This window comes from Sesamum indicum, linkage group LG5 (genome assembly GCF_026168435.1).
Source record: "Sesamum indicum cultivar Baizhima isolate 11 linkage group LG5, ASM2616843v1, whole genome shotgun sequence".
NCBI classification, from domain to species: Eukaryota; Viridiplantae; Streptophyta; class Magnoliopsida; order Lamiales; family Pedaliaceae; genus Sesamum; species Sesamum indicum.
In genome coordinates, this window is record NC_142661.1 from 2,217,977 (window position 1) to 2,234,722 (window position 16,746).

Consider the following 16,746-nt stretch of genomic DNA (forward strand, 5'->3'; position numbering starts at 1 on the left):
ATCAGACCCAATATTAATACCAGGCTTTAATACTATAAACTAAACACATAATTATACATGTCACGCAATTTTTGTACGTAATCAGACAGGGCCAAGTGTATAAATACCACATCAGTGAGATATAAATCCATTGCGAGGGGTGTTACATGATTGCGCATTGTCTAATGTTTTTACACTAAATATATATATATAAGAATTTCCAAAAAGCATCAAAATCAAACTCCCTGTTGAATATTGATCCTGGCCCATATGTGACTAAATATTCAAAATTCTACATTTAGTTTACATTAGCTACAAGTACCATGTGAAGGATACAATTTTAATGACACGTCACGAACAGGAGGATAGCACACACTACACAGAAACTGTCGGAAAGTTTCTAGCCGAAACAGACTATCCCATTAATGTACAAAACTGATACAGGATCCACAGTTTACCAGTAATAATTTACTGCCGGTTAATTGGAGGAGTCGAGGGCTGATGGCTTTGCCCATAAAATCCAATACCTACCGGCCTGTAGTATCCACCACTTGCCGGTGGTTGCAGCGGCTGCTGTTGCTGGTTCTGTTGTGTTTGCTGAGGTGCTGGGCCTGGCCGAGGAAACCCGAGGGCAGCATTTGAAGACGGTGGTTGAGGCAATAAGTTGCTAGCTCCATAGCCATATGGTAGTCCTGTCATATTAGATTGGACTAACTGATTTGCAGGGGAAGTAGCCGGCGGTGCAAGCGGTGGGGGAGGTGGCGGAGGTGGGAGGAATGGAGATTGTAACTGGGAAAGAGGTTGTGTACTGGCAGACTGAACAGGCGGCATATTAGTCATTGCCTGCTGCGAGGTAGGAAAATAGGCTGGATTAGCTCCTTCAGAATTCTTGGCGTCTGGAAACACCATTGGTGGCTCTAACTTAGGCCTTTTCAAGCCACTGCTCATTGATGCAGCCTCTTCCGCTACAAGGGATGAGAGAATAGATGTAAGCATCTGAGCCGAAGATGTTGAAGCGGCCAGTTTTGCAGCGACAGCAGCAGCTGTTGCCTTCTTGCTCTCCTCTTCGTTTGAGTTTGCAAATGAAGTCACAGGATGCACGGGTGGAGGCAGAGTCATATTGATTGGCGGCAGGACAGGAGTAAAAGCAGGTTCCATCATTGGCTGGCTCATGGTTGGTGGCACTGAGGAGGTTGACGTTAGCTGGAGTCTCATATTAGCTGCTTGCTCAATATGACCCCGAGCGACCTGCATGTTTCACAAACACGTGTAACGGAGAAATCAAGAAAAGTCACGAAACAGAACTCTTGCTTTTGTATGGTCCGCAATGGGGGGAAAAGGGGTAAACTACAACAGGCTCCCTGAGATTTGCAATAATTACAAATACCCCTCGTTGTATGAAAACAAATACTCTCTTGTGACAGCTCAAGCTCATTGTAGAGAGTTATTTGTTAGGGTATTTGTAATTAAGACAAACATCATGAGAGACTATTGTAATTTACCCAAAAAGAAAAATAAAGGGACGACCTATGCAGTCTGAAGCGATGTAGCTCGACAGTTCGTTATACTTCTTCAAAATTACAGAAATGTCCCTCCTAAGTCTCCACCTTAAGAGAACCTTATACTTACTTGACTTTTAGGACTAGATGTTGAAAAATTATATTTTATGTTTTCCCAATAGAACATTAATACATGTCAAGTTTCCAAATATGATCACCTACTCAGATGACATGGAGTGGTATGTAAATATTACAAACTTGAATGGTAGATTGTGGTAATCCCAGAAGAGGATGGGGTTACAATAAGTAATAATATTAACTATCAGAGGAAGTAGTTGTAATTTAATCCCTTCTTTTATCTTCCTGCAGAGACTGTACATAAGAAATTTTAGGCACTTACTTCTTCTCTCTGGTTTTTTTCCAGTTCAAAACAAAAATGTGGTTAGGTCCTAATGTAACATTCTACCCATGCATACTCGGAACCGACTTTGGTTGTAAACACAAGGTTGGTGCCCCTAGCCACAATTTGAAACACCACCAAACCCACATAAAGGAAGGGGGAGAAGAAGAAGAAGAGGCAAGGAAATAATTAACAAAACCTGATATATATATATGTGTGTGTGTGTGTGTGTGTGTGTGTGTGTGTGGGTGTGGATGGAGAGAGAGAGAGCATACAAGTAACTCATTCCGAATCTGCTCCAGCTTTGATTCCTGCAAAGCTATAACTGGTCAGAGGTTTAGAAAGGTCCCCAGCCGTAAATCAGAATATATTACTATGATTCTCTTAAATGAATCTAGCACATACAGATAGCCATGAGACATTTGCCCAATATTTGCAGTACGTATAAATTCAATTTAAAGTGCAACGGACTGGCAACACCTTTATCTCATTAATAAGTCTGTGTGCGGTTTAACCATTCTAACTACATCACACACCATTTTAAAGTGCATACCATTAAACAAATCTCAACCGATATCAAATTTTATCATTCCATGTACAGAAGTTGGGGGATCGAGTAACCATGCCGAACAGAAGTAATTCTGACTGTAGAGAAAGGATACGAAAATTGAACCATACTTGATCCTGAAGTGCTTCTCCAAGCTGGGAAACCAGAGCAACTCTAACTGCTTCACAGTTTTCAAGTTCGCTAATGCATTGCTGAATAATGTTCTCCTGTTTCTGTATATTATCTAGCACATCAGACCCATGCAGGTTTCCTGAAGACAAAGTTAAAGATCAAGATCGATGAATATTGGAGTGGAATAAAAACATCCATAAATTGATATCTACGTGATTCGCAAGATCGTGGAATTTGAACACTACCACACTACTTGCTGTGTGAGTCATGCTTATGTAACATCTACCATCTTTAAGCAAATTCCAACCAAGAGATGAATCATGGGCCAACATGAAGTAAATTCTAGTGGAAAGTAGTTGATGTCGAACCTTGAGAAGAAGCATTCACAACATCTTTCTCTATTTCCTGTACACAAGAAACTGCATTGCGACATTTATTTAAGGCTGCTTCTTCACTGACAGCTTCATCATGTACCAACTGCAAAGCAGTTACAATTTTTTCTGGCAAACCTCCAACAGCCAATTTCTGGAATCAACAAAATGTGAAAAGCTTAATAAGAAGTACTGCCATTATTTAAAAAATAAAAAAATAAACAAAATGTGAACAACTTTTGGCCCACAATCATGTGGATTTAACCTTACAATTCTCAATGAGGTGGCATCTCGTTTTACCACCTTGATAGGATTTGAATTCTTCCCATTATTGATTGGAGACGGATTATTTCCCAGTATTTCATTCTTCAGATTTTGGCCTCTAGATCCAAAAACTTTTCTTTCTTCCCAGATGTCAACCTGATTAAATAGCATCAACCCACCCACCCCCACAAAAAAAACACAAGAGAAGAGACAAAAAAAAAGGAAAAGTTAGAGAACAGGAGATGTCAATACTCAACAAGTGTACATAGAAAGCAATAAGGACGAAGGACAGGTGCAATATATACAAAGCTTAGAAAGAAGTTTTTCCCCGGCAGCCAGATCAACAACCTAGTCAATACTGGAAGCTTTTATAAGGAAATGAACAAAAGCACTAATATGAAACACGTATAAAGCTCCTTCAAAGTGGTGCATTCTAAATATTGTTCTAGAATAATAGGCAAGACAGATGACGATGCTATTCTGATCACCATACAGAAGAGACAACAAAGGTAACAGTACTAATATTCCACGATAATTTCGAAACTGATGCACGGCCATCTTTTAAGCAAGAGAAAAAAATTGGAGAGTATTTAGACCCCCAGTAGTCAAATTCGAAATTTTCAACTAATTTTCGACATCTTATAGGTGGAATAAATTTCAGTAAATAAAAGATATGCACTTCTAGCAACAAAATGCTTATAGTTTATAGTTATTCACTTATCTCGACTCAGCATCTGCAAAGGAGAGTAATTGCAAAGGAAAGAACGATGCCCAAAAATATGATCAGAAATGTCAAATAAAGAACCAACAAACAGAATTGTATCGATCAGAATGCTACTGAAGATACCTTCAACTATCCTTCTATCTATGGGGTCAAGAATGGGGATTCTTAAGTTACAATAGAAGCAGAATTTATATGGATTATTCAACAATCAAACTCAATTAGGAGCACATTGTACTCGTTTGTGCCCTTTGCTTCAACCATAAAATAGATTACTTTCCCTTTCTCAGCTCTTCAAACACTTCGAAATTCTGCTGAGAAACCTCAGAGAAGGGCTGCATATGTTCTCAATAGGCTCCTCCTCCAGCTGCACTGAGGGATCCATCATAATCATTAAAATGCCAATCACCATAACAGCGGTAGGGATGAACATAGCCAAAAATTTCAACCAAGAACCACCAAACAGTATTATAATCATTAAAATGCTAGTTTCGCAACAGTATTTTACTCTCCATTCTACTTCTGAGAAGAAGAATCACTCCAGGAAACAAAGGGATAAGGAGGAAGCTTTATAAGTTGCGTTAGAATGCTGGATAGAGCATATTCTATGTCGGCATTCAGAAGCAAGCCATGCATGCAGACGCATAGGCACCGAGTGAAAACCAAGGAGTCTAAACTGTCACTTTCTCATGCTTACATAGGAAGTTATGTCAGAGAACACTCAAGAAAAGGTAAGTAGAGGAAATTACCAGTCTGGAGGCAACTTTTCTGCAATTTTCATCGCCACTATCATAAACACCCTTGAGAGCTGCTGGAAGAACCTTCCAGAATTCATTCACAAATTCGCTGCCCTTGCGCCTGCTATTCTGCAGTATGTCATTGGACAAGTATAAAAAGGAAACCCGTTGCTCGCGCTGTGCAGATTTGAATACTTTCTCCCATGTTTCAACAACTTGCTTAGCCTTTCTACGGTGAGATATGCACCACCGAGACAAAGCTGATCAAATGTTAAAGAACTTCTGTATAATGTGAGTGATCATATTGCAACACCACAATCCACTGATAGAGTGTGCTTCAACACTATAAATACTAAAAATTTTAATAGCTATAAATAATCAAATGGTTCTTGGCTATAATCAGAAATGCATCCTCAGGCAAGTAATTATTGCCCATGAGGATTCTGAGTTCATTGAATAAAAATTAAAGCATCAGAAGAAGATGTATACACTGCTGCATCCACCATCATCAGAGTATCAAATCTACAGCTGCAAATTAAAAATTGCAACCGTCTGGAAAGAGAGCAAAGCATCATGCATTGCACCTCAGAACATGATTTTTATGTCCTCCTCAGTCCTTAAATGAACTTTATACCTCCAAATGTCAAACAAGAGGTCAAATTTCCAACGGAAAAATATTGAAAAACACCCACCCCATAATACTCCAGCTGATTTCTACTTCATCCACAACGATTGCACCAGAATGGTTTCAAGGAAATTATCTCCACAATCATAGTGCTTTATCAATGTTTACGAGCTTGGATCTAAAATTGAATATATTGAATTAGCTATTATGGCAAACAAATAGATCCAAAACTAGGACCAGGAACACACAGAGCATACAAGACCAACAAATGCTTCATAAACAATTAGAGTTACTTATGCAATTTGCAACAAGAAGAAAGGATACATTCAATGCTTTGCTGAGAACTGTTGAGTTTAGACAGTTTCTCAGTCAGTAGCTTCTCATTAAAAGCCTCGTCAACCATTCTGTCGTCTGAAAGAATATATTTATGACTAGAAGTTCCTGCAAAAGTATGAGAAATTAAAACCCAGAAAGGGGAAGAACGCAAATAGGAGGTGCCTGGGAAGGGGATACGGATGGGATGGCAGGTAGGGGAGAAAATGAGAGTATACCTCTGGAAGCAAACTGAAAGGATGGCAGAGTAAGGACCTTGTTCGTATGCTACTTTCCCTGAGTTCTGTTCTTCCCCCTGTCAAAACACGGCCTTCCAGGGTCATTCATTTTCTTCTCAAATTATGATTAATGATGACAACATAGTGCATGTGGACAAAGGTGAAAAAAAGATTGCCAGTGAGAGCAATTGATACAAGCCAACTAATGATGGAAAAAACAAAGAGCAACCAAACCAATCTTCATAATTGAACTCATATCAAATGGAGAAACTAATATTTATGTCCAAGCCCTTCTCCACTCACATTCTAATTAGCTCCTACGTCCTATTATATTTGACATCTGATAGATGTTTGTTTCTCTCACATTCTAATGAGCTCCTATTGATTTATACAAAACATTGAAAGTTCATTATGCCACTAGTCCTGAAAAGTCAAATTAAATTCTATTTCTCCTTAGTTCTTTTCACAGTTACATTAAAAGGGGACAAGAATGTCAAACAATTGAATCCTTGTTGTAAGTGAGATAATATGTATTTTGGGTTGCAATTCTACTAAGGTGCAAGGATTCAGGTCAGTCCACTACACTTGTCAACATTACTGCACGCTACCCAACTTGCCTAAAATTATTTCATTAATATACATGTAAAAGCCACAAACTAATTTCTTATGCCAATAACATTGTTTTCTCATTATAAAAACAGGTGTAAACAAATTACCTAATTGGAATACTTGACCTTCCATACAATTGCAAGGTTTTGATACAGACCACTAACCTGTCAACGTCATTGCATTCCAACCAACTATTTGAAAGTTCATCCACCTATTACTGATGTGAAGTTTAATTGGATTGGAACAGCTTAAGCCAATGATTTTGCATAACATAATGTTTATTTATGTGGCAAAAAACACAAGTTGCTATCCATATCCTATAAGTGCAATATGCAATCTGGTAAAACTCTGTTCTTGATTAGCTATATATCACAAGAGCTTGAAATTATGTCTTCACCAGGTCGTATAATGTTCACAAGAGGGAAGGAAATTACATCTTAGTCTCTGTTAAGTTTCTTATTGTACTACTATATCCATACTCCATCTAAACCCATTTTCGATGAGAAGGATATTGCTAGTTACTAGTTGGATCCAAATGCGTAAAGAAGTTAAGATTGCTTCAACACACTGAAACTCAAGTTTGCACTGATGACATATCAAAAGATTGTAAAGAAAGAGGAAATTGCTTCCATGACTGCTCGCAAAATACAGTTGATTTGAGAAGGAAGAAGATGCACAGTAGCCGCTTTTGGTCATTAAGCTTTAGCTGAGGAAAATGCATTTCTAACTAGTCGTTAGCTCCTCACTCACTTGGTCGTGTTAACGCTTTTATTAGTATTTTTGCAACTTTAGTTAGTTTTGGTTAGCTATAGTTTGTCTGTTAATTGCAATTGGGTTGAATGTATATATATATACAGCAATCTGTAAACGAAAAAACAATATTTTTCTTCTGTGAAAAATTCTCAAGAACACCATCTGAAATCAATGGAGAATTTCCTCTTGCATTCTCTCTTCCTTTAGAGTTTTACAAAGATGAGCCTAATCCATAAATCAAGGAAGCATCTATAGTAAACAGAACCAACCAATCATACGATTAATCAATTGTAAGAAGCATTTGAAAACAAAAATTCAAGAAAACTAGCACTTCGTTCACATTATGTCTCAGTTGAAAATGTAGACAGACAATATACACAGAAGATACATCCGTCAAACAGAATAAACACAGATAAAGATGCGCATTCAGTTCAATGTATTCGTTACCTCAAATTTATGACCCACCAAAAAGAAAGCTGGCGGAGAAAAGTTTCACTAAAATTAATACTAGCAATCAGGGAAATCAAGAACTATAATTCAAAACTCGCCCGCAGAGAAATTAAAGCAAATAAACAAACAAAAACAAAGTGGGCCAAAAGGTATAAACTTCTGAAATCCAGGATGAAACAAAGAAATCGTACCCTCCACTTGAAACACTTCGACTGAGAGGATTTAGTGAAGAAAACCCTTAAAGGAAATACAAGAAAAAATTCAGCCAAGCAAGAACCCATAAATTAACGTAAGACGACGACTGAAATTCCTATTCATACGTACACTATACCTGCCTACAGACAGAGAGCAGAGATGCTCGGGTTACAGAGGAGCGATTTGTTTAACTTTGAGACGGTGAATGGATAGAAAACCCTTCAGAATGAGAGCCCCGGGGTTTGCCTCGGAGAAATAGGGACATGGACAGAGATTCGGTGGGGGTGAAGTGAAAATAACAAAAACATTACTCGGTAAGAATTAGAAATATGTAGAACTTAAAGGGGCTGAACTTAAATTTACATATAGCCCCTCTCAGAATACCCAAATGTCAGTGGGAGGCCCCATCGTTGCCTTATTTACAAATCTAACCCGATTTCAGAGTTGTTTTTTTCTTTTGTCCCAATAATAACATTTATTGCTAATTGATTTTTGTGTATTGTCACTGTAATACTTAAAAGGGATAACATTTGCACCTTGAAAATTAATTTTAATTAAATAACATATTAGACGATTCAGAACTGATAATTTATTAAATAAATTTTTATTGTTTTCAAATGTGGATTAATATAATAACATTAATAGAAAATTTTGAAAATATGGTATTTTATTTAGGATAAGTATATTTAAGGGTATTTTAATCTTTGTATAATTTGAAAATCAAATATAATTACTCTAATTCTTTCACAATTATTAAATAATCAGTGTATGTGGCACTGATGGGTGTCGAATCCAACAAAAATAATTCCTACAAATACTTTTATAGATGTGTGAATAGGGTCGAATCTACAGAGATTGATTTTAAATTAATTCCTTCAAAAATGAAAATAATTAGGGGTAGTTTTGATCGTGAAGAAGAATAAAACTAAAAAGCTAATAAAATTAGAAAAAATAAATATAAGATAAAAGCATTCCAATTAAAGACAAGATCACACTTAATTCTACGGTTAATCATAGATGCAAAGATAACAATTATTCATGATAGATAAATTTGTTATGATCATTGGTACAACCTAATGACCTCACATTTCCTTACCTTGTGGATAGTCAAGGAACGTCCGTTGACTAAATCCCTAATCAGTAAACAACCTTGAGAACGTCCTCAAAATTTAATTTACCAACAGCATTAAGAATTAGAAAGGCTCAATTCTAACCAATAAATTCCTACGATGATTTATTTAAGTTAGATTGTGCATTCCCCACAACATAATCGAAAACTTCTACATAATCAATTATGTTGTGTTACCACTAGTTATTGAACTAAACAAACAATTACGAATTTGCAAGTTCAATTGGCTAGACAAACATTCTTGACAATTAATCAGATTATTTGTAATAAAAGCACAAAGAACAATGCAAATACCAATATGAATAAAAGTAGAAAGCATAAATTAGATCTCACAACTCGTTGGATTTAAGCATTCACCAAGTCTTCAACCAGAATAAGAGAACTAGCTAGGCATGCTAATGGAAGAACGCATGAAAAGCAAAATAAGAAAATATTATAAAAACGTAGAGAAATAGAAGAGTTCAAAAGTCGTCTCTTAAAGTGAATTACATCACCTATTTATAATAGCTAGATACTTAGTTCTACTTGGATTAGAAGTAGATTTCTAGTTGAACTAAAAGACTGATAGAGATAAAATTATAATCCTAGTTAAACTCTTCCTTCATCAGAGGTAGTCCAAGTAGCTCTAAACTCTTGCCAAAAATTGAGTTTGAGTCTTGTTTGAATTTTCATTTTGGTGCTTTTTTTCATTTTTCATTTCTTTTGTCCTAATGCTGCAAAATAATATTTAATTAGGAGCATTTGGTCACAAAATAGGCTAAAATATTATATGAAATAAGCACAAAATGCAATCCTATCAGGCACATTCAAAAGAGTATGCGTAATTAAATAAATAGTTTAAAACGTAATTTATAATTTTAAAAATATATTTTAATTGAAAAAATTAATAAAATTATAAAAAAATAACGTTAGTGGAAGTTGAGGAGAGCGGAAAATCTACCTTATGTTTGGACTTGTGTTTTGAGTGTTTTATTTTGTATTTTGGAGATAATGAGAGAAAAATAGAGTTAAGTAAGTGTGTATTGAAAATAGATGATACGTTTGAATTTGTGTTTTGATGTAATTTAAAATATTTTAAAATAAGTGGTGTAGATTTGATGTTGCGATTTAGGAGACAAAAATCACTGTTTATTGTCAAATTATATCTCTTTTATATATATGTATATATATAAATATTGTTAATGTTGTGTGCTTGGGAGACAAAAATCACTGTTTATTATCAAATCATGTCTCTTCTATATTATTAAATATATATATATATATATATTATATAAAAAGTTGAAAAAATAAAAAAACACACACATAAGGTGTAAAAACACAAAAACAAACATCAAATGTATTTTATCTTATCTCGAAAAATACAAAAACATGAATCCAAAAATTGCCCTAGGCTCTCGAAGAAATATATGTAAATTAGCAGACCGAATAAAAATTGAGATACCAAATGGTATTTTCACTTAATAATAAAGTATATATATATATATATATATGTAGAGGCATTATATGTTATGTCTAGTGATTAATTAACTACATTTGGTAAATAAAATGTGAGTTGGTCAAAATGTCCTTATGTATACTTATTTCATTTACAAATAACCATTATGTAAATAATTAATTAAATAACTTCATTCTCACGAGCAAATGAAATTAATTTATTTTATTAGTGTTAATCAATCATTCATGATATATCTTTTATTTTATTTAATTAAATAAGTATAATAACATATTAATTGTGCAAATATATCGAGCGTGTTTTCAATTGTTAGTTAAAAATCAATGTGCTGACTCAACATCTTGTTTGATTTGGTGTACAAAATGCAGATTTATAACAAAATAATTCATAGAATTAGGAAAACCATACCTTAATATTATGCAGGTGGAAACTAGAAATTCTTATCGCACTACAAAGAATGTAACGTTAAATCATGGTTAATTGTCATGATTAAAAATAAAATAATCATAGCAAATAGTCATGGATCATGATCCTGCAATGGTTGTTGGCTATGGTATTTACGATAGTGGCTAAAATATTTTAGCCATGACAAATATTTTTACCATGGTTCTTAGCCATGGCAACTTAGTCCATGTGTTTTTAGAAATGTGTAAACCCTCTTGTGGAAAATAAAACAGAAAAAAAATCTCCCTGTGATTTTAGAAATATAGCAAAGCACCCCCTTGAATCTGGAGGTGTATCACACGCGCTCTTCATGCAACTTAGGCTTAATTTTTAATAATAAATTAATTTTACATATTAATTTATGAACCGTTAAAATTTGCTTGATATACATCTAACGGTTGAAATTTGTAGAGAACAAATCAACTGTTATATTTCATTAAATTTAAATCGAAGGTCTAGACAGAATTCATTGATTCGGATTTAATCTAATGTAAATTAACGGTCCAGATTTAAGTTTCCCCAACCCACCCCCACCACCGCACCAGCGTCCTCACCGCCGGCCTCCTCCGCGGCTTGTCCTCCTCCTCTGGGAGGGCCTCCTCTGCGCGGCTCCTCCCACTCCACCTCTACATGTTAGCCCTCGCCTCCCCACCTACGCCGCCGCCTCCGCCTTCGCCTCCTCCTTGTCTGCCCGCCTCCTCCCCTCCTTCCCGTCCGCGAGCCCCAACCCTCCTCCCCTCTTGTCCCGCTGTTGCGCTAGCGCTGATTTCAGAATTTTTTTATATGTATATATACACACACATTAAATATAATATATATACATATACTTAAATATTTTATATTTAAATATAAATTATATAATTTTAAAATATATTTTATATATTTAAATAATATTAGCAAGACCTAAACCATTCATTTTCACAAGATAAAATCTAACGATGTTAAAATAAGGATAAAAAAATTATTTATAATTGTAAAAATTAAAAAAAAAAAAATAGAATTGGAGCGTGTAATGCACTTATGACATAGAGAGGGTGTTCTGCTACATTTTTGAAATCATAGGAGGGCTTTTTGCTATTTTATTTTTCACAAAAGGGTATTTTACACATTCTGAAACAACAGGGGGGCTAAATTGCATTTTACCCAAATAAAATAAATTAAAATTAATTTATTCAATCAGTAATTTGGAGTATAATCACTGATACGTTACAATTGTTCCGATAGTCTAGAACGTTCTAATTACAAAGAGAAATACTTCATAGAACAAGAGATTTGTTACCAAATTGTTTGTCACTTGATTCCAAATGCAAAAATGAGAATTCCTATTTATACTAGAGAAATATATAAGATAAGTGACGACTCTTTATTGTCTTGCTCTTCGTTTTTTCCAGTGCAACTATAAGTAAAAACTTCCAAATATTTGGGAAGAAAATAATTGGAACTTGGTAAGTTGTATCTCTATCGATTTGGAAAGTTGCTTGAAATTTTGGTCTCCACTAAGTTCATCTTTTCCTTGTGTGTCCTCATTTCTGCATAGTTCGTTTATCTTTTCCTAGTGTGTTCTCATTTCAACATAGTTCTCCGAATGTTTAACAGGAAATTTACCCTTTAATTTTTCGAAATTGTTCTTTCGATTCCATTTTTTCTTTTTCACTCATACTTTACTTAGTCATTTACTTCTCGTAATATCTTAAATTGCGTCAATGTCTGTCAATAATCAATTGGGTAGGATAGGGTCTCCTCATAGGTCTAGTGAAGCCCGCCTCCACCGTGGAGGCACCGAGACGGCATCTGCCAAATTGGCCGAGAAGGCCTTGACTAGCCAATCTTTAAGTGAAGAACTCAATCCTTGGTAAGTCAAAGCATAATCCAAGGGATTGAAACTCAATATATGGAATAATTGATACATCCAAGGGACTGGAGCATTAAAGGAGGGCCCGAAAAAAGACATCTTTACCTCTTCATGAAATTTTCATTTACAGTCGCATCCAAAGAAACAATGGGCAAAATAGTAAAGAGTCGTCACTTGCCTTATATATTTATCTAGTACAAATAGGAGCTCTCATTTCCACATTGGAATCAAGCGACAAATTGGTACGAAATTGACGAAGAAGAAGAAACTTTTCTTGAAATTGTTCTATGTTTCATTCATTCCCAACAATTTGCTAATTAGTTTCAGCAATACATTCAATCTGTTGGATAAAGGGACATGTGTAATTCATCCTTTTCTTGGAAACAACTAGAAACTTAGAATGTGGGCTAGGATATCTTGGGCTTGTAGTCTCTATATCATACAGCCTTGCAGGCTTATCTTTTGGACCTATGATTATTATAAAGTGCAACTCTATTGGGTCTGACACTATCGTTGCTCTACCCATCACGAGGGTCTTGTCCTCAAGACCTAAGAAATAAATTGTAGGCTTGAAGCAGTGAGGCTCCAGTTGTTTCAGCAGAAGACTTGAAAGTCCCTTTCTCCAAGAACAACACAAGGCGATCATCATCTCCAACGTTTTCTTCAAGCTGTGGGTGGCGCAGCATGGGTTTTAGTGAACGGCGCGACACCCAAGACATTCGAGGACGAGGACGGTCCAACTGGAGTCTCTGACACTGAACCAAGAGCCCATTGCTCCCAGATTTCCTCACGACGTGCGTCTTTGTTTGGCTGGAGGCAGTGCACACTCGAGGCGGCTGACGAGGGCATCAGTTGGATTCCTCGGGCCGGAGGCGTCGGCGAGGCTGCTAGTGGTGGAAAAGAGTCGATTCGGTAAGAAAGTGGAGGGAGAAAATTGTTGGAAGAAGAAGGGTTGGAAGAGGGAGGCATCGACTGTGGCCACTCTTCAGGTCCATGTAATAGCATCATTAAGTAACTGTAGACCTTCATGAACACAGCCTTCTTATAGCATTCATCCACGTAGTCCTCTGGTTTGTATCCTATAAAAAACATGCCAGAAACTGCATGTGCACAAGGTATCCTTGTGAGTTGCCACTTCCTGCAACTAAATGTTTGCTCAGTCAGATTCAATGTATGTCTGTCACCATAACACCCTTCAATCTCAAAATTGATCGTGGCAATTCCAACGAGCAATGTATTCCATGTTTTTCTTCTTTAGCTCTTCCATCATTTTTTCTATGTTTGGACACAATGTCCCTTTATGTTTTTTCATCTGATCCCTCTTAAGCCCTTTTTGCTTGTCTGACATTATTGTCCAGTTGTTGCTATCAGTGGGGATTTCTAAAATATTCATTAACAACTCCAGAAACCAAAGTCATGCACTTTTTTTCTCCTTTCCTACTACTGCATATGCAAATGGATACATGCAATTATTGACATCAATCCCTACTGCAGACAGTAATATTCCACCACAAACAGTTTTCAGATGACAACCATCAAGGCATATTAGTGGCCTACAACTATCAAGTAATCCAGTTTCCAGAGCACCCCAATAACAATAAAATCTTTTGAAATGCAAATTACCCTCAACCTCTATTGTTTTAATCTTGACAGTGGTATTAGGGTTGGATCTCACAATCTCTGCAGCATACCTCCAAAGTACACCATATTGTTTATCTTCACTGCCTGCAGCCTTGACTCTATGCATTTGGAATTTACTGAACATTAACTTGCATTCTTTTTGCATAACTAACATAATTGAATCAACATGCCAATTTGGATCACTTCTGATCTTGTCTTTGTATTTGTTATCTCACCACTTAGAATTTGTTGCAGACACCCTCTCAACTCTTGAGCATTCATGTACATTTGTCAATGTCTTCACTTGCATTGTGTCCTCTCCATGAATTTTTGAAGCAAATATATACCAAGGACATGATTCATGTTTGCATTTAACTTGCACTTTATTCTTATCATTTTTTGTGAAGACAACGTCTCTTGCATTAACAATAGAGTGTTGTCTCACTGCATCTCTAAATGTTTGAGTTTCAGGAAAACATAGGCCAACCTCAAATGGTGGGTCGTCATTATCAAGATTCATGTTAAACACAAAAAAGCCATTGTGTTGGTTAACTTCTTTGCCTTTGGAAGATGTTCACTTCTATTCCTTAGTCACTGGTTTCATCACCCGAGCCCATTTCACTATCCACTAATACATCAGAATAGCAAGAATCATCTCCTATAGATTGTTCATCACTGCTCTCCATACAATTTCTATCATCTTGTATCCCATGCAGATTTTCATCACTTTTTATCTCCTCATCCAACTCTCGCACATTTTCTAACCTTGGTGCACTTCAGTTCTTATTCCCTCCTCTCCTACCCCCTGGTTCACTTCAGTTCTTATCCCCTCATCTGCTACCCCCTGCCTCACTTCTTGTCTTATCACTATACCTCCTACACCCTAGCTCACTTTAGTTGTTATCCCTCATCTCCTTACCCCCTGGCTCACTTCAATTGTTGTCTCCTCATCTACTACCCCCTAGCTCACTTCAATTGTTATTCCCTCATCTACTACCCCCTGGCTCACTTAAGCTCTTGCACCCTCTTCACTTTCCTCATTATCAAAATCATGAGCCTTAGAACTAGACTCACTTTGACTTCTTTCTAACCCATGTCAATGATCTAAAAAGATCCCTATCATTCTGTTCTCATCAACAAATTTATAAGCTCTAAGGTATGAGCATCTGTGCTCATCATGCTGATTGAGTATTAAGAACGTCACTACATCTGTGTTTACATGCAGTTTTTTGGTCATTTCATACCATTCAAACAAATAACATTTCATCTACTTCACAATAATCAAAATGAGTTATTTTCCCTCCTACATACACCCTGACCCAATTCACACATTTGTCCATCAATAATGCATTCTAATAGTGAAACAATCATTGTTAGGACCTGCAATATTAGCACAAATAATCAAAGCCATGAAAAAACATAACAGACCATTTAAAGGCAATAGAGTACATAAAACATTTTTGTGGTCCCTCAGTTTCAATTTTAAATTTTAAAAGCCAACATTATGCTCATATTCATACATGTTCAAACATATCTACAAACACAAAATTAATAAAAAATCACTAACAACTTTTCATAATCAATAAACAACTAACAACTCATAATAAAAAAATCATTCACAAAACGCAATGTTTCACAACATCAGTAAACAAAAATTTATCCCAACACTACACATTAAACTAATACAACAACCCACAACTATAATCTAACCACATTGCTCGCAAAACAAAAAAAAAGAGTAAAAAAAAGAGTAAAATTAGGGCGTAAAATTTGGGGATTTTTTTTTTACAGATGAGTGTTAAAAGAACGTTATGGGAGTCAGTACTCCCCGTTCTTAGAAATGATAGGGAGTCAGTACTCCCCGTTGTAAATTTGCTCGCTTTCTAATTTTAATAAAGAAGGATCGAGGACTCCGAAAAGCTCCTCCCACCCTTAGGTGGTTTATTTTAAAAAAAAAAAAAAAAAAGTTATGGGAGAAATCACAAATTTACCCATTAGTAAATCAGCCCTTATGCGCGTGCTTCTCACCCAGTCAGAAATTCCAATAATTTGCCTGAAAATTTAAAAAAATTGGCATGTGTAAAAAATTTGAAAGGTTGGGAGGCGAGTTGTAAAAAAAAAATGGTTAGGGGGTAAAGTGCAAACGATCCAATAGGTTGAGGGGGTATCTGCATTTTAGCTTTTTTTCACAAAAAAATAATAAAATTTTATTTTGATTAGTATTTCATATTTGTGTTTTTAAAAATATTAAAAAAATGTATTTAATTAATAATACTCCGACTAAGTAATATAATTGTTGACTCATATACAATAATTAAACTTGCATGATTGAAAAAAAAATTATTAATTAATCAAATGATAATATGTGGACGAAATAACGTAGTTAGATGATATAGCACATAAAATATAAAAAAT

At 35.7% G+C, this 16,746-nt stretch overlaps 1 protein-coding gene across 6 annotated transcripts; it reads right to left on the reverse strand.

The window, feature by feature from the left end:
- Positions 1-196: 196 nt before the first annotated feature.
- On the reverse strand, positions 197-8,127 carry LOC105162732 (uncharacterized). Of its 6 annotated transcripts, none has more exons than XM_088880475.1 (10): positions 7,970-8,127; positions 7,830-7,875; positions 5,827-5,903; positions 5,600-5,716; positions 4,663-4,910; positions 3,199-3,348; positions 2,926-3,082; positions 2,557-2,696; positions 2,154-2,189; positions 197-1,227 (listed from the first exon to the last, which is right to left on the reverse strand). In XM_088880475.1, the coding sequence occupies exons 4-10, from the start codon at positions 5,676-5,678 to the stop codon at positions 448-450; spliced, it is 1,590 nt and encodes a 529-aa protein (XP_088736601.1). In that variant the 5' UTR covers positions 5,679-5,716; positions 5,827-5,903; positions 7,830-7,875; positions 7,970-8,127; the 3' UTR covers positions 197-447. The 6 variants fall into 6 exon arrangements, with proteins under 6 accessions (XP_088736601.1, XP_088736602.1, XP_088736603.1 ...); XM_088880476.1 differs by having other exon boundaries at positions 7,963-8,119; XM_088880477.1 differs by lacking the exon at positions 7,830-7,875 and having other exon boundaries at positions 7,970-8,124.
- Positions 8,128-16,746: the final 8,619 nt, after the last annotated feature.

Bases quoted from the DNA above. Each gene is read 5' to 3' on its own strand.
- LOC105162732 (XM_088880475.1), bottom strand. From the start codon at position 5,678: ATGGTTGACGAGGCTTTTAATGAGAAGCTACTGACTGAGAAACTGTCT. The intron at 2,190-2,556 runs GTATGGTTCAAT...ATAGCTTTGCAG, and splicing joins GAGAAGCACTTCAGGATCAA to GAATCAAAGCTGGAGCAGAT. The intron at 1,228-2,153 runs GTATGCTCTCTC...TGAAACATGCAG, and splicing joins AGATTCGGAATGAGTTACTT to GTCGCTCGGGGTCATATTGA.